At 44.4% G+C, this 18,359-nt stretch overlaps 1 protein-coding gene across 1 annotated transcript; it reads right to left on the bottom strand.

The window, feature by feature from the left end:
- Positions 1-1,036: 1,036 nt before the first annotated feature.
- On the bottom strand, positions 1,037-13,201 carry LOC130380931 (uncharacterized protein K02A2.6-like). Its single transcript, XM_056588361.1, has 2 exons — positions 10,153-13,201; positions 1,037-1,941 (listed from the first exon to the last, which is right to left on the bottom strand). Exons 1-2 carry the CDS (start codon positions 11,120-11,122, stop codon positions 1,037-1,039), a joined length of 1,875 nt encoding a protein of 624 aa, XP_056444336.1. The 5' UTR covers positions 11,123-13,201.
- Between the last annotated feature and the right edge of the window lie 5,158 nt (positions 13,202-18,359).

The following is an 18,359-nucleotide window of genomic DNA, read 5'->3' as shown; positions in this document are numbered from 1 at the left end:
TACGCGTCTAAATGATGCCGCTTTCTGGCGGGGATGGCTTGCCATACACGAGCACGCACAAGTACGCGAATTGAGAAACGGCCAATGGCCGTTTCTCAATTCCTGGCACGCGTACTACGGACTCGATGACTTGCAAGCCCGTACTTGGCAAGTCCGTACTTCAAGCACAGACTTGCGAGCACGCGAGTACGTACCTGCAATTGGAACAGCAGCGGACTCGATGACGTCACCACCTCTGCTCGTCCGTTAACTGTGCTACGGCCTCATTTAGGCATATACTACTGAACAATATCAACAAATGATATAAAACAAAATCCCAGCCTCTTTCATTTTCAAATAGTATGTAAATATTCTGAATGAATAAAAATTGAAAAGATATGCGTGTCCTGTCATGTGTATGAGCTATACACACACAACTTTATATATATATATTTATATATTATCTTATATTATTATTATATTATATAAATATATATATAAGTTAAGAGTAACTTAAGCTACAGTTGTGCGTCTTCTCCATGGCCGTTTCTCAATTCCTAGCACGCGTACTACGGACTCGATGACTTGCAAGCACGTACTTGGTGTAAAGTAATGCGATAGATACTTGTTCGGATGCTCAACTCAGGTTTATTAACTGCCGTGTGTCTCGCTCACATCGGCTAACCTCCCGTATGTCCCCTAGTATATGCGCAAGCACATTAACTACCGTATATGACAAGTATGTGCGCAAGCACATTAACTACCGTACATGACATCTCCCCCTTTTTAAAGTGTTATGTCAATAACATCACAGGAACAGTTTAACTGAAAATGCCTATTCAAACAGGTCATAGCATAAACCAAGATTAACTTAAATGGAGACATTTCAACATACACAGGTCTCTTTCTCCTCAACCAACAGATAAACCTAATCAACAGATAAACATGTACAACTTTCTTTTTTTTCTTTCTTTTTTCACAAATCAACAGTATGACATTAATGTCAATACAACTTTTCTTCTCTTTTTTTTCAAAAGGGCATATGATCTGCACTTATTTACAGGTCAAGCCTGTCGATCTGCTTGCACACCCGTCCCGATCTGGTCACAGTCTGACCGGGCAGAGGGGTTGTGGGTGGAGCCACACTCTGACTCACAGGAACGGTCTCTGACATGGTGGCACCGTCAGAGTGTGTGTCTGTCCCTGTGACGTCCCTGTGCGCTGCTGGGATGGGCTGGGGAACTGGCCCTGGTTGGAGGTGACGGCGGTTCCGCCGCAGCTCCGCTCCATGCTGCGTCCTGATGACGAAGGATCTCGGGGTGGTGCTCTCGCTTGAGATCACCGCTGGCAAAGACCATGACTTTTCATGGTCCAACTTGGAGAATACAACATCTCCTGGTTGCAGGGCAGGTAAGGGCCTGGCTCCATGACGGCGGTTGAAGTAGTGAGCCTGTTTAGCCTTTTCCCTTCCGTCCCTCTCCTTCACAGCTGTCCTGCTAGGCCATTTGGGTAGGAGATTTTTCTCCAGAGTGGGGAGTGTGGTTCTGATTTTCCTCCCCATCAACAGCTCGGCTGGACTGAAGCCTGTGGTGGAGCACGGAGTGGACCTATAGCTCATCAGAGCCATCACAGGATCTTCTTGCTTGAGAATTTTCTTTGCCGTCTGTACAGCTCTCTCTGCGTGCCCATTGCCCTGTGGATGGTGAGGGCTGGATGTGCAGTGCTTGAAGTCGAGCTGCCTCGCGCACTCCCTGAACTCTGCACTTGAAAACTGGGGTCCATTATCACTCACCACCTCATCTGGAATGCCAAACCTGGCGAAGACCGCTTTCATTCTTTGAATCACCTGTGCACTCGTTGTCGAGGGTAAGTGCAGTATCTCTAGGAACCTGGAGTAATAATCTGAGATTACCAGGTAGTTGTGCTCACAAAGGTCCATTGCAATTCTCTTCCAGGGTCGCTCTGGAAGCGGTGTGGAGATGAGAGGTTCCTTTTGATGTGTTCTTTTCAGTTCACAGCACACCTGACATGACTTCACAAGCATGCTTATCTCCGTAGAGAGTCTGGGCCACCACACAGATGAGCACGCTCTCTCCCTACATTTGACTAGGCCCTGGTGCCCTTCGTGAATCTTCTGAAGGATCTCACCTCTCATTGACTTTGGCACGACAATCCTGCTTCCTCTGAGGACCAGGCCATTGTGTTCTGATAGCTCTGACTTCACTTGGACGTACTCTCTAGCGTCCATGGGCACAAGGGCGTAACCACGCATTCTTTGGGGGGGTCGTGTCCCCCCCAATGTTGAGAAAATACTAACCTGTCCCCCCCAATATTCAGCAGGATAAAATGTAAAATATATGTTCTCTTTTTATGAACCCTGTCAATGGATCGGTCTCTTGTTATGCAGTGATGTTGCTAGGTACGCGTCCTGCGTCCCTGACGCATTGAAATCTGAAAGGACGCACTAAACTCACTATCCATGCGTCCCGGGGACGCATCTCATTTTCCCCATGAAAAACGATACATTGTGAACATTAAACAACTCGTGTTTAATCACAGTAACTGGCCAAAGAAACCTTCTTGTGAGCAGATCGGACAAGCGCTGTTTCAACCCTCTGCGCATCTACTTGTGACACACACACACACACACACACACAAATGTGGCGCTCGCGCGGTAATAGCTCATTGGCGCCACCTAGTGATCATTATGTGCAAATGCACAGCCTCATTAAAATGACGCTAGGAGTAAGTAAAAATGGCCCGGCGTTTCTAGTGTTAAACATGAACGGTTGAGTACTCCAGCTCTAACCATATCATACCACCATCAAGGAGTTTAACACTATTAATTTAATTTAAGAAATAGAATAATAATAAAAAAGAAACACATTTTTTAAACTGGGGAGTCGGGACCCATTGAATTTCTCAGGGACCCACCCAACTCGCCACCTGTGGGTCCCGGGGACTCACTACATTGAAAACCTATCAACATCACTGGTTATGTCTTATTTATTTTCAATTTATTTCCGTTTGTTGAGTGTGTGAATCCCCCCTCCTAATTGTACACTTGTGCGATTTAGTTTGAAACCACCTCGCGACTTTCTGCGTTGTCATGGTTACCCCACACTCTTTCTTCAGTGAGAGCCAAGAAAGTAAAGTTGAGTAATGGAGGATTTGAGGTTACCTAAAAAGCAGAAGAAACTGGACCAACAGGCAAGCATACGCAGTTTTTTTCAGACAGTAAGTAACTTGACAGGCATGCTGAAAGCCGTGGCCAGACAGGGACATGCTCTGGACAGGCAGGTGATAAGGTGAGATTTTTGAATATGAGACTAGACAGCCTTACAACATTGTTTATAACCTGGGCCTACATGTCAGCAATACATAAAAGTAGCCTACTTCTAATACAAGCAGAATATATAGACCAAAATTATCACGAAGGTCAGCCACTGTTCTTCTGATAACATAATGACATGTGGTCATGGGTATGTGGTATTTTTCCATTGGAAGCTATCCTTTTTGCTACAGTACTACTGGAAGAGCATAATTGTAATTGGTAGGTGTGTTTAAGGTCAGTAAGCAGCTAACCAAAACAAAGTGTGTGTGTGTGTGGGGGGGGGGGGGGGGGGGGGGGGGGGGCGGGGCAGACATTACATTATTACACTATTCCTTTAGATGTGAATTCAAATGGTCAATGTAGTCCTCGAAACTATGTTCTAAATGTCCACATTTTCATATATAAATATAGAATTGTAGGCAATGCACTTAACAAATAATAATAAAAAATTGGACCCCCCCAATGTCTAAACCATGGTTACGCCCTTGCATGGGCACATTGCTTAAGTGTTCAGGCCATCCTTTCTTTATGAGTTTCACAACCGACAGCAGTTCGGCATCGGCTGCTGTCGCCGTTCTGATTTCATCCATCTTGCTTGATGATGCAGGGATCCCCTCTACTACACTATCCACGTAGCATGCCACGTCAGAGTGTGTGTCTGTCTCTGCACACGTGCTGGCCAGTGGACTGCGTGACAGGGTGTCCGCGATGACCAGAGTTTTCCCCGGCGCATATTCTGCCACTGGATTGAATCTCATGAGCCTCATGAGAAGACGCTGACATCTTAAAGGTACATTGTCTAGACTGTGGCTGTTAATGAGAGGCACTAGCGGTTTGTGATCAGTGATGAGCTTGAACTGCTCCAGTCCATTGAGGTATCTGTCAAACTTCTCGCATGCCAACCCAGTCGCCAAGAAAAAACGTCAGTGATGTACGTTTCCATGAACACTGGATACGTAGCATTTCAACGTAAAAAATAGCGTGTTATACCTACGGTATCCACGTGTGCCGCTGTGGAGGCGGGTTTCGGGGTTTGGGTTTCACGGCTTTCACGGGGGGGGGACACGTTAGTTGAAGGGGGCGGGGGGGGGATACGTTTGTTGAGGGGGGGGAGACACGTTTGTAGGGGGGGGGGGCACGCTCGACAACGAGAGTTGGTTTTTATTGAACGCTCGACAACGAGAGTTGGTTTTTATTGAACGAGACTTCAACACGGAACAGCTGCGCGAAACGATGGTCACGTCACTCTCGGTGACGGTGTCGACAATAATGAACACACGAACAATGTTAATAGAACAACACACAACCACATAACATCCCGAACCCATTAACCCCACTTAATCCTAACAACAAAACAAGTTAACAAAAGCCCCATTTGTCAACTGAGAACCCCAATTCCCAGAATCCCCCGCGGCTCCGGAACACTGCGTAGCTTATATTAATCTTTATTATCTGAATGGGAAATGCAATATTTTAGGACAGATACACCATTAAACGCGTTTCTAATGACATTTCTAGCGAGAAATGTACATTTTCCTTACATAATCTTCAGTCAGTGAATGTGTATGATCTTTATTAATCTTTATTATCTGAATGGGAAATGCAATATTTTAGGACCGATTCACCGTTAAACGTGTTTCTAATGACATTTCTAGCGAGAAATGTACATTTTCCTTACATAATCTTCAGTCAGTGATTGTGTCTGATCTTTAGTTTTATAGTTATTAGGAGTTGATCGGCTCGCTCGCATGTTTCAACGACGTCAGGTTGCTTTCGCTAAACTAGCAGCTCACGTGCTTCCTGCGTTTGTGTTATTAAACTGTTACTTTATGTAACTTTTAATGATATCATCTTGTTAGAAACACGTATATCTGAGAGCCAACCCAGTCGCCAAAATCATGCCTACGTTGACAGTGTACGTTTCGTGAACACTGGATTACGTCGCATTTCAACATAAAATAGCGTGTTATACACACACACACACAAGCACGCACATGCACAGACACACACACACAAGCACACACAAGCACACACACGCACGCACAGACACAGACACAGACACAGACACACACACACACAGGCACACGGTGCATTTCGCTGCTAAAACAACAACAAAAAAATATTCCCTCAAATATTATTACTTTCAAAACGTTGGCCAAAATGGCCAATAATATCATTTTTTTTTGGGATGCTTCTAGGACATTTTGGGTGGATTTTGAACGGTATGTGGGGGGCACGTTTTTTGCAGGACCTGGCAACCCTGCGCTGTTGCCCGAGATCTGGCTCCACCCCGGCGTGGTGCCGTCTCCTTTTGACCTTTTGACCCCAGACTTCTGGGGGAATAGCTGAATCAATTCATTAGTCAATCAGAAGCATGTAAATATCTTTCCGGTGGCGTTAGAGGACGAAAAAGGTGTCCTTCAACATCTACACTTCCAGGCGATTGCAACGGTGCCACACATGAGCATATTCGAACATGTTTAATGGTAGTAATTAGCTGTCGAAATTGGAGGCCTTAATCAATACTGAGCAGCTATTGATTTGCTTCCCGATAAAGATTTGTCACAAATGACATGTTATTTAGCATCTACACGTTGAGCTGAGTCCAATGACACCAAGAACGACACTCTAGCTAATGGTAACATGTATTTTACATGGTACACCTAGGTCTAGGACATGATCTCGGTGTAGCAAGAGGCCGAGCTTGATCTCATTGGACTCAGCTTAACGTGTAGATGCTAATTAACATGTCATTTGTCAAAAATCTCCATCGGGAAGCAAATCTATAGCTGGTCATTATTGATAAAGGCCTCCAAAATCATGTGTGGCACTTTTGCAATCGTCTCGAAACGTAGATGTCAAAGGACACCTTGTTTGCTCTGTTGCACCACCGGGAAGATATTTTCATACTTCTAATGGATTGATTCATATTTTAAGGTTCTCGGAGTGAGACTTTAAGTGGCTGCAGCAGAAGTGTTGAGACGAAAGATGATATCAAGAGATTTATAGAATATTCCCATTCACATTATGATTCTTCGTCGTAACATCCGACCAAACATCCTTTACATTCATAGAGCGAAGATTATGAAAGTCCAGGCTCAGCAAATGCTCCATCTCGTTGCACCTGCACCCAGCGGCTCGCTTGCAAGATTTTGGCCTGAAGTTCTTCCCAGACCTATACCCTAACAGTCCAATATGCATATCTGAGAATCAGGCCTCTCTTCAATAATGACAAAATGTAATGAGAGAAATACAGATTCACTTTTTGTTATCTCATAAGCGGCGTGGTGCCGGCTCCTTTTGACCTTTTGACCCCAGACTTCAAAGACGTGGCCACAGGCCAGCGGTGTCTACACACATTAAGCCACAAATGTACACCTCCATCCTGCAAAAAATGGGGCCTAGAAACTAACCTCTGTCTTATGTACATTGACTGTACTGTTGGAGGTCACGCCCCTTTTCCAGCCTTTTCAAGATAGCTAGGGATGCTAAAATGTTGACACACATTTCCTGGGGCCCCGAGAACGACATATGCAAGATTTGTAGTTCTAGCCCATAGAGAAAAAAAGTTTTCCCAAATGGACTGTCATTTGGACAAAGCCCCTTCAGAAGTGTTGCCTGCGAGACCTAATGGTTCAGAATGTGGTGGAAAAAAAGTTTTTGAGATAGGAAGGTCCTACCGCCCTGAAATTTGAATACCATATTCTAGGGCCTAACTGGGACCCCCGCACTGAAACTCGGCCCGGTCGGACCCCGAGGGCAGGAAGGGGGGGCCTGCCCTCGGGGTCTGACCGGGCCAAGTCTCGGGCAGGAAGGGCCCCCCCTTCCTGCCCTCGGGGTCCGACCGGGCCAAGTTTCGGTGCGGAGGTCCCAGTTAGGCCCTAGAATAAGGTATTAAAATTTCAGGGCGGTAGGACCTTCCTATCTCAAAAACTGTTTTTCCACCACATTCTGAACCATTAGGTCTTGCAGGCTACACTTCTGAGGGGCTTTGTCCAAATGACACTCCATTTGGGAAAACTTTTTTTCTCTAAGGGCTAGAACTCCAAATCTCGGATATGTCGTACACGGGGCCCCGGGAAATGTGTGTAAACATTTTAGCATCCCTAGCTATCTCGAAAAGGTCGGCAAAGGGGCGTGACCTCCAACAGTACAGTAAATGTACATAAGACAGAGGTTAGTTTCTAGTCCCCATTTTTTGTGGGATGGAGGTGTACATTTGTGGCTAAAGGTGTGTAGACACAGCTGGCCTGTGGCCACGTTTTTGAAGTCGGGGGTCAAAAGGTCAAAAGGAGCCGGCACCACGCCGCTTATGAGATAACAAAAGGTTAATGTGTGTTTCTCTCATAACTTTTTGTCATTATTAAAGAGAGGCCTGATTCTCAGATATGCATGTTGGATGGCTAGGGTGTTGGTCTGGGAAGAACTTCAGGCCAAAATCTTGCAAGCGAGCCGCTGGGTGCAGGTGCAACGAGATGGAGCACTTGCTGAGCCTGGACTTTCATAATCTTCGCTCTGTGAATGTAGAGGATGTTTGGTCGGATGTTACGACGAAGAATCATAATGTGAATGGGAATATTCTATAAATCTCTTGATATCATCTTTCGTCTCAACACTTCTGCTGCAGCCACTTAAAGTCTCACTCCGAGAACCTTAAAATATGAATCAATCCATTAGAAGTATGAAAATATCTTCCCGGTGGTGCAACAGAGCAAACAAGGTGTCCTTTGACATCTACGTTTCGAGACGATTGCAACAGTGCCACACATGTTACACACATTACTACCCCGAATATGTTTCGGGGTAGTAATTAGCTGTCGATTTTGGAGGCCTTTATCAATAATGACCAGCTATAGATTTGCTTCCCGATGGAGATTTTTGACAAATTACATGTTAATTAGCATCTACACGTTAAGCTGAGTCCAATGAGATCAAGCTCGGCCTCTTGCTACACCGAGATCATGTCCTAGACCTAGGTGTACCATGTAAAATACATGTTACCATTAGCTAGAGTGTCGTTCTTGGTGTCATTGGACTCAGCTCAACGTGTAGATGCTAAATAACATGTCATTTGTGACAAATCTTTATCGGGAAGCAAATCAATAGCTGCTCAGTATTGATTAAGGCCTCCAATTTCGACAGCTAATTACTACCATTAAACATGTTCGAATATGCTCATGTGTGGCACCGTTGCAATCGCCTGGAAGCGTAGATGTTGAAGGACACCTTGTTCGTCCTCTAACGCCACCGGAAAGATATTTACATGCTTCTGATTGACTAATGAATTGATTCAGCTATTCCCCCAGAAGTCTGGGGTCAAAAGGTCAAAAGGAGACGGCACCACGCCGGGGTGGAGCCAGATCTCGGGCAACAGCGCAGGGTTGCCAGGTCCTGCAAAAAACGTGCCCCCCACATACCGTTCAAAGTCCACCCAAAATGTCCTAGAAGCATCCCAAAAAAAAATTATATTATTGGCCATTTTGGCCAACGTTTTGAAAGTAATAATATTTGAGGGAATATTTTTTTGTTGTTGTTTTAGCAGCGAAATGCACCGTGTGCGTGTGTGCGTGTGTGTGTGTGTGTGTGTGTGTGTGTGTGTGTGTGTGTGTGTGTCTGTGTCTGTGTGTCTGTGCGTGCGTGTGTGTGCTTGTGTGTGTGTGTCTGTGCATGTGCGTGCGTGTGTGTGTGTGTGTATAACACGCTATTTTATGTTGAAATGCGACGTAATCCAGTGTTCACGAAACGTACACTGTCAACGTAGGTATGATTTTGGCGACTGGGTTGGCTCTCAGATATACGTGTTTCTAACAAGATGATATCATTAAAAGTTACATAAAGTAACAGTTTAATAACACAAACGCAGGAAGCACGTGAGCTGCTAGTTTAGCGAAAGCAACCTGACGTCGTTGAAACATGCGAGCGAGCCGATCAACTCCTAATAACTATAAAACTAAAGATCAGACACAATCACTGACTGAAGATTATGCAATTAAAAAGTATATTTCTCGATAGAAATGTTATTAGAAACACGTTTAACGGTGAATCGGTCCTAAAATATTGCATTTCCCATTCAGATAATAAAGATTAATAAAGATCATACACATTCACTGACTGAAGATTATGTAAGGAAAATGTACATTTCTCGCTAGAAATGTCATTAGAAACGCGTTTAATGGTGTATCTGTCCTAAAATATTGCATTTCCCATTCAGATAATAAAGATTAATATAAGCTACGCAGTGTTCCGGAGCCGCGGGGTATTCTGGGAATTGGGGTTCTCAGTTGACAAATGAGGCTTTTGTTAACTTGTTTTGTTGTTAGGATTAAGTGGGGTTAATGGGTTCGGGATGTTATGTGGTTGTGTGTTGTTCTATTAACATTGTTCGTGTGTTCATTATTGTCGACACCGTCACCGAGAGTGACGTGACCATCGTTTCGCGCAGCTGTTCCGTGTTGAAGTCTCGTTCAATAAAAACCAACTCTCGTTGTCGAGCGTTCAATAAAAACCAACTCTCGTTGTCGAGCGTGCCCCCCCCCCTACAAACGTGTCTCCCCCCCCTTCAACTAACGTGTCCCCCCCCCCCCCCCCCTACAATCGTGTGTCGTCGTCCCCCCTCAACAAACGTGTCTCCCCCCCCCCCCCCCTTAAACAATCGTGTCCACAATTTGCCGCGAAAGCCGTGAAACCCAAACCCCGAAACCCGCCTCCACAGCGGCACACGTGGATACCGTAGGTATAACACGCTATTTTTTACGTTGAAATGCTACGTATCCAGTGTTCATGGAAACGTACACCACTGACGTTTTTTCTTGGCGACTGGGTTGCGCATGCCCACACACCGGCCAGGCATTCCTTCTCTATCTGGGCGTATCGTGTTTCTGCCTCAGTGAGCCGTCTGGAGCAATATGCCACAGGTTTCCACTGCTCCCCGTGGAGCTGAAGGAGCACACCCCCCAATCCATAACTACTTGCATCTGCTGACACAGCCGTGGGCTTGTTCAAGTCATAGAAAACAAGTACTGGTGCAGTTGACAACAGCTCCTGGATGTGTTCAAAAGCAGTTTGTTGTGCGTGGCTCCATGTCCATGAATTATTGTCCCTCAAGAGCTCGTACAGCGGCTGTCCTATGGTAGAGAGTCTGGGGATGTATCTTCCAAGATAATTTACCATTCCCAGTATCCTTCTCAATTCTTGCACGTCTGCTGGTGGTGACAGCTGCCTTATAGCTTTCACTTTGTCTGGGTCAGGCCGGATCCCGGACCGGTCAATGAGATGTCCAAGGAACCGCAGCTGACTCTGCCTGATGGAGCACTTCTCACGGTTGAGCTTCAGACCAGCTGTCACAATGCGCTGCATTACCTTCTCCAGGCGACCGTCGTGCTGCTCTTGTGTGGTCCCATAGACCAGAATGTCGTCCATGAAGACCTCAACACCCTCCAGCCCCTGCAGGGTCTCCATCATCTTCCTCTGAAAGATTTCTGGTGTGCTCGTGATTCCAAAAGGTAGCCGCTTGAAGTTGAATCTGCCATATGGTGTAAGAAAGGTAGTGAGCTTACAGCTGTCTGGGTGCAGCGGTATCTGGAAGAACCCACTGGCGGCATAGAGCGAAGAGAAGACAGTGGCCCCACTCAGCTTTGCTGTAATCTCATCAGTAGTAGGCAGGATATACTGTTTTCTTTTCACTGCCTCATTCAGCCTCTTGAGATCAACACATATGCAGGCTTTACCTGTGCTCTTCAAGACTGGCACCATGGGTGCACACCAGTCCGTGGGCTGTGTCACCCTCTCGATGATGCCATTTCCCTCCATCCTCTTGAGCTCCTCCTTATCTTTTGCAGCATAGGGAGAGGCACGCGTCGTGCTGTGTATACAGCATATGGCTGAGCATTGTCTTTCAGCAGTATTCTCACTGGTTCAGTCTTTAAAGTCCCATGCGTGCCATATGCCTGTGGATGTTCCTTGTTGCACACCGTTTCATTCACTCTCCTCACTAGATCCATTTTCACAGACAGCGGCCTGCTGAGTAAGTTGTTGACCATACGTCCGCGGATGACATATGCTGTGAGTGGGTGAGTCTTTCCTTTGTAGGTCACAGTGCTCTGGAACTGTCCTATGCACTGCAGCTCGCCCCCTGGGCTGTCCAGTGGCATCTCTGCAGGCTGCAGTGCTCTTTTGGGCATGAGTGAGTGGTAGGTCTCCTCGCAGATGACGTTAACATCGGCCCCTGTGTCGATTTTGAAGTCAACTGGTGTAGAGCCCACCAGTAACTCGACGGCCCATTGCTCTGGCGACCCGTCTGCTTTACTCACAGCCCCAAGAAAGTGTGACTGCTGCTCCGTTTGCTCTGTAACCTCACTCACTGCCTGCCTGCGCCTACACACTCTACTCCAATGTCCAACTTTGTTACATGTATTGCATGTGGAATTTCGAGCCGGGCAATTTTCATCTTTACTGTGCCACACTTTCCCACACAGTCCACATTGCCCTTTATTTCCCCCTTTTGGCTTACCGTAATGATTGGGGTATTTGCTGCGCTCGTGGGTGACTTCTTGTATCACCCCCGTTGTCTCTCCTTGCATGCTGACTTGAGAAGCAACTTCTTCCGACTGCCTGACTGTCTCTATAGTCAGCGCTAGTGTTAAGTCCTTTGTCAGCTGCAATTTCCGTGAGACATCTTTGTCGAGTATTCCAACTACGATTCGGTCGCGGATATTCTCATCTCTGTTCCCGCCGAATTCGCAATGTTCTGCCAGTTCATACAAAGCCCTGATAAAAGTTTCAGCTTTTTCTCCTGGTCTTTGCACGCGCAGATGGAAACATGCACGTTCGTGTATTACATTCCTTCTTGGCACAAAGTAATCATCGAACTTTCCAAGCACCCTCACATAATCATCTCTATGTGCATTATCTTCGAAGTTAAACGAACGGAAGATGTTCTCCGACTCGCTTCCCATAGCGTATATCAGACTGCTAACCTGCACAGCACCATCTTCCTTGTCCAGCTTGCTTGCGATTCTGAATCTCACAAAACGCTGCTTCCACTCCGGCCACTCTCCTGGCCTATCGAAGGAAAAGTTGGTCGGAGGGGGAACTTAGGCATGACTTCGTTTTCGCTTCTGACACCATGTAAAGTAATGCGATCGATACTTGTTCGGATGCTCAACTCAGGTTTATTAACTGCCGTGTGTCTCGCTCACATCGGCTAACCTCCCGTATGTCCCCTAATATATGCGCAAGCACATTAACTACCGTATATGACAAGTATGTGCGCAAGCACATTAACTACCGTATATGACACTTGGCAAGTCCGTACTTCAAGCACAGACTTGCGAGCACGCGAGTACGTACCTGCAATTGGAACAGCAGCGGACTCGATAACGTCACCACCTCTGCTCGTCCGTTAACTGTGCTACGACCTCATTTAGGCATATACTACTGAACAATATAAACAAATGATATAAAACAAAATCCCAGCCTCTTTCATTTTCAAATAGTATGTAAATATATGTAAAGATATGCGTGTCCTGTCATGTGTATAAGGCTTACACACACGACTTTATATATATATGTTTATATATTATCTTATATTATTATTATTATTATATTATATATTATATAAATATATATATAAGTTAAGAGTAACTTAAGCTACAGTTGTGCGTCTTCTCCATATTGTCCGCCATCGCACTGCTGCGAGTGCGAAATGCATCCTGGGATTTATAGCGATTGCAAGCACACACGAGCCACCTCCGATGCATGCTCGGTGAAACGCATGGACATAATAAAGGATGGACCACAGACTGGAAAATGGCCGCCCATTCATTCCTATACTAACTGCTCAGTGGCGCAGGGTAACATCATGGACATATTAAAGGATGGACCACAGACTGGAAAATGGCCGCCCATTCATTCCTATGCAAACTGCTCAGTGGCGCAGGGTAACATCATGGACATATTAAAGGATGGACCACAGACTGGAAAATGGCCGCCCATTCATTCCTATGCAAACTGCTCAGTGGCGCAGGGTAACATACAGGAGCGATTTGCTTCCGCGTTATGGGGCCAAGACACGTGACCTATTCCGTGACGTACCGGATGCAGAGATCTTCTTCTTCTTCTAGTTTAGTGGAGGATCATAGTTTTTCCCCATATACCGCCACCTACTGGACTACTACACAGGAGTTTGTGACAAGGACGTTGGCAAATGATACTTTAAATCATAAAAATAAATTCAAAGAAAAAACCAAACTAACGAAACAAAATAAACAAAATAAAATAAACTAACAAAAGAAATGAAGAAATAAAAAAAAAAAATATATATATATATACTTAAGGTTAAATTCTTCTAATTAGGTTAGTATCTTTTAGCTAATTTATCAGCAATTTCATTGCCATATATTCCATGGTGGGCTGGAATCCAACAGAACTGAATAACTAAACCAAGGCTTATAATATTTAAAAGAAGATGCTTTACCTCTATCACCAAATCTTCACGTATTGAATTATCTGTTATAAAACTTAGTATCTACAACCCATCTAAGAGCGGTTATTATTGTGGCCATCTCGATTGAGTATACTGATAAAGTCACCCACTCTATAGCCATATCCTTTTTCAAATTCTGGAATATATATGCCAATACCACATTGTCCTTTGGGATCTTTAGAACCATCTGTAAATATTTTCAGATATGCATAGAATGAAGTATTTAAATAACTTGAGCAGGCATTAGCAAAACTTTGCTTGGTGAGATGCTCGCTTTTTCGAAATGGAATAAGATGCAGCTGGGAAGGCGCTGAGAGGTGATGCATGAGGCATGATGGTGGCACGGCAGACAAGTAGAGGAGCATGATGGACTGGGATCTGATGAGGAAACAAAAAAGATTATCTAACTTAACCCTAACATAACTAACCCTAACATAGTAAACGTATGTAGGCCTAAAAAATTCAGTTCAATGTTATTGCTTAAGAAACAGATTCCTTCCAACTAACTATTTACGAAAAATGCAATCAATAATTTATATAAAAGTAAATGTTTACATATCGACCAGCAACGAAGTTGGAGTAGCCTACCCAAATAATGAATTGTAATACACCAACATTGTCAACTGTCATACATAGCTAACCATAACCCTGTCATACATCGCGAAACAAGCAAATGAAAATGAAATACCTACCAACGCAACTAAAATGTTAATATTAGACAATTAACAATATTATGAAAATTACGTAGGTCTCCCATAATCATTCAGGTAATCAATACGTCCGTGCCTGTTACAGCTATTTCAATGGTATGTGTGTTATATATCCGTGTTCAACGCCATTCATGTTAAGTAAAAGGACAAATCTCAGTCTTTGGAAGTTAATGGAGTTAATTGAAGTTAATTCGGAATTTAATTTAATTCGGAAGTTAATGGAGCCGTGCTCTTCAAAATAGGTCCATAGCAAGGAGCCGTTTGTTTCAGTACGACTCCTTTCAGCTGCCCACCCAACATAAACTGCTAATAAAACGCTTGAGGAGGCGTTTTGAAAAGAAAAAACTTAATTTTTTTTAGAACAGGGTAGAAATATAATTATGAGCCTTTGATTGATATCCAGACATTTTTTGCGGAGACACAATCCTGTTCCCCACTTGTATTGGAGTGGACGGCGATGGCCGTTTCTCAATTCCTAGCACGCGTACTACGGACTCGATGACTTGCAAGCACGTACTTGGCAAGTCTGTACTTCAAGCACATACTTGCGAGCACGCGAGTACGTACCTGCGATTGGAACAGCAGCGGACTCGATGACGTCACCACCTCTGCTCGTCCGTTAACTGTGCTACGGCCTCATTTAGGCATATACTACTGAACAATATAAACAAATGATATAAAACAAAATCCCAGCCTCTTTCATTTTCAAATAGTATGTAAATATTCTGAATGAATAACAATTGAAAAGATATGCGTGTCCTGTTATGTGTATAAGCTATACACACACGACTTTATATATATTTATATATTATCTTATATTATTATTATTATTATATTATATAAATATATATATAAGTTAAGAGTAACTTAAGCTACAGTTGTGCGTCTTCTCCATATTGTCCGCCATCGTACTGCTGCGAGTGCGAAATGCATCCTGGGATTTATAGCGATTGCAAGCACACACGAGCCACCTCCGATGCATGCTTGGTGAAACGGCGAGATCGAGCACGCATCAAGAACACTTCCGGGTTTTACGACAGTACTCGCTTGATGCGTGCTTCGAATTGGAACAGTGCTCGGGCAACGACTGATTACGTTTCACGAGTCCACGAGCACCCGAGCACGCACAAGTACGCAAATTGAGAAACGGCCGATATCTACTTCTGGGCCACATGAAATGACGGACCCCCGGCCACAGCCAGCTTAAACAGCTGCAATACCAGGCTTGGCCTCTGAGCACTGGTGGATTGCGGAAGTATGCGCCTATCCTGGGGGCCTGGGTGAAACGGCGAGATCGAGCACGCATCAAGAACACTTCCGGGTTTTACGACAGTACTCGCTTGATGCGTGCTTCGAATTGGAACAGTGCTCGGGCAACGACTGATGACGTTTCACGAGTCCACGAGCATACGAGCACGCACAAGTACGCGAATTGAGAAACGGCCCATATTGTCCGCCATCGTACTGCTGCGAGTGCGAAATGCATCCTGGGATTTATAGCGATTGCAAGCACACACGAGCCACCTCCGATGCATGCTCGGTGAAACGGCGAGATCGAGCCATCGAGCACGCATCAAGAACACTTCCGGGTTTTACGACAGTAGCCTACTCGCTTGATGCGTGCTTCGAATTGGAACAGTGCTCGGGCAACGACTGATGACGTTTCACGAGTCCACGAGCACACGAGCACGCACAAGTACGCAAATTGAGAAACGGCCGACGTCTTCTTCTTCTCTTCTTCTTCTTGGGGTTTTACGGCGGTTGGCATCCACAACTTGGTGCATTACCGCCCTCTTCTGATCTAGTTAATGAATCAAAACAAAAATATCCAAACACTCACTCATTCACACCTTCTTTCTACTCTATATCCTATCATATAACCCTGTTTCTCTCAAAAGCCAAACAATACTTTTATACAATTCCTCTTCATTAATCTTAAAATATTTTCCAAAGTATACTCCTGCATACCCAATTCTCTCAATTTATTTTTCATACTTTCCCTCTCCATCCCATAACCACTACAGTACATTAAAACATGTTCCACTGTCTCCTCTACCTGGCATCCCTCACATAATCCAGTGGGGTGTTTTCCTATCAAATTCATTGTTTTATTTAGTGCACTGTGCCCCAACCTTAACCTAATCAAAATTTGTTCATCCTTCCTCTGACCACTATACCTTACTTTAACATTAACACTTTTTTGAATATTATATAAATATCTCCCTTTCTCCTCACTGTCCCATTTGTCTTGCCACATCTTGTTAACTTTTCCCCATATCAGGCTTTTAACTTCTGCCTTACTTAAACTGATATTCATTTCTACTTTTTCCTTCTCCAATGCCTTCTTCGCCATCTTATCGGCTTTTTTCATTTCCCTTCACCCCATGAGCTGGAACCCATAAAAAATGTATTTGCCTCCCCTGCTGAACGATTCTCGTAAATGACTGTAGAACTTCATATAACAAACCTTGGCGACTACTTGAATAAAAAGACCTCATACTTGCCAAAACTGATGCTGTATCTGTACAGATCACAATTTTTTCAACTGTACTTGATTCCACCTATTTTAATGCGACCAGCACCCCAAACATCTCCACTGTATAAACGCTTAAATTATCTGATGTTCTTCTATTAAACTCTATTCTTTTTGATGGAACAACTACTCCAAACCCTGTCACTCCTGTCTCAGGTTGTTTGGCACCATCTGTAAAAACATGAACATACTCACTGTACTCTATAAGAAGATGAATATTAAAAACACTAGCCAGGTCTATCTGTTCTCTCTCTCTCTTCTTTATATCCAACACAAACCAGTCCACCTCTGGCCACACCATCCTCCATGGCGGTGTCACACTAAATTTGTACCGGCTGCCAAATTTGTACCGGGCGCGTCATCAATACGTTATCCATTCCAAACCTGCCCGGCAACAGATGATCGCGTCGTCCGTTGCCTGGCAAATCAATTATTATTGATACCTACATCCAGCAAATTCACACAATTCAATACAAATGCACAATTCAATAAACATATTGTCGGGCATCACCAGCTCAAACTATCAACATCTAAACAAAAGAAAATACATAAAGAAGTATAAAAGCATTTCACATAAAAGCACCAAACACCTGTTTGCGTCTTGGTGTAAAAGAAATGAACTGTGCACAAATTGACTTCTTAGTTAAGAGGTCCAATTTGTCCTGATGGATGTTGCACACTGCAACATGGTTCAGCCTCTGCTGTGACATACTTGTGCGTAACCAAGTTTTTAATCGTCGAAGAGCACTAAAGCTCCTCTCTGCCTCAGAGGACGAGACTGGTACCACAAGGAGTAATCTCATCAGAGTTTCGACTTCGGTAAATAATCCTCGCACCTCTGCTGGCAACTCTCTGATAATGTGTGTAGCCTCTCCACAGGAACGGTACATGTAATTGTGTTTGAACATCGGTAGCTGGATTTCCAGCAGCTGGGCATTAATTTCTGGGTAGTCATGAACCACCGGATCAATATTTCCAGAAAGCAAGGTGTTCTCCAGCTTTTGGAGGGTAAGAAGACCACCCTGCTGGAAACGTTCAGTGAACTGTGTGTGAATGGTGTCAAGTACCTTATAAAACTCAACTCTGTAATATTCTATAGGAGTTTTAGGACTGAATCCACTTGATTCTCCATAGCACTTGGGTGGTTGTCGAACTCTTGGCATTGTTATGGGTTCTAAGTCTACAGAATTCACAACTGTAGATGCCCTCTCAAAAAGGTGTTGGAAGGCCTCATCACTCCTCTTGCCATTGAGAGTAGACTGAACCTTACAAACAGCAGCCCGCATACCAGAAACAGTCTCTGTCCTTCTCTGAAGAGAC

Source organism: Gadus chalcogrammus, chromosome 4, assembly GCF_026213295.1.
Source record: "Gadus chalcogrammus isolate NIFS_2021 chromosome 4, NIFS_Gcha_1.0, whole genome shotgun sequence".
Lineage (NCBI taxonomy): Eukaryota > Metazoa > Chordata > Actinopteri > Gadiformes > Gadidae > Gadus > Gadus chalcogrammus.
This window is presented reverse-complemented; position numbering and strand designations above follow the sequence as displayed.

What these genes read in the sequence shown, in the direction of transcription:
- LOC130380931 (XM_056588361.1), bottom strand. Translation starts at nt 11,122, where the DNA reads ATGGAGGGAAATGGCATCATCGAGAGGGTGACACAGCCCACGGACTGG. An exon ending in AGAGAAGGAATGCCTGGCCG is followed by an intron (nt 1,942 to 10,152) that starts GTGTGTGGGCAT and finishes CACCGCTTCCAG; the next exon opens with AGCGACCCTGGAAGAGAATT.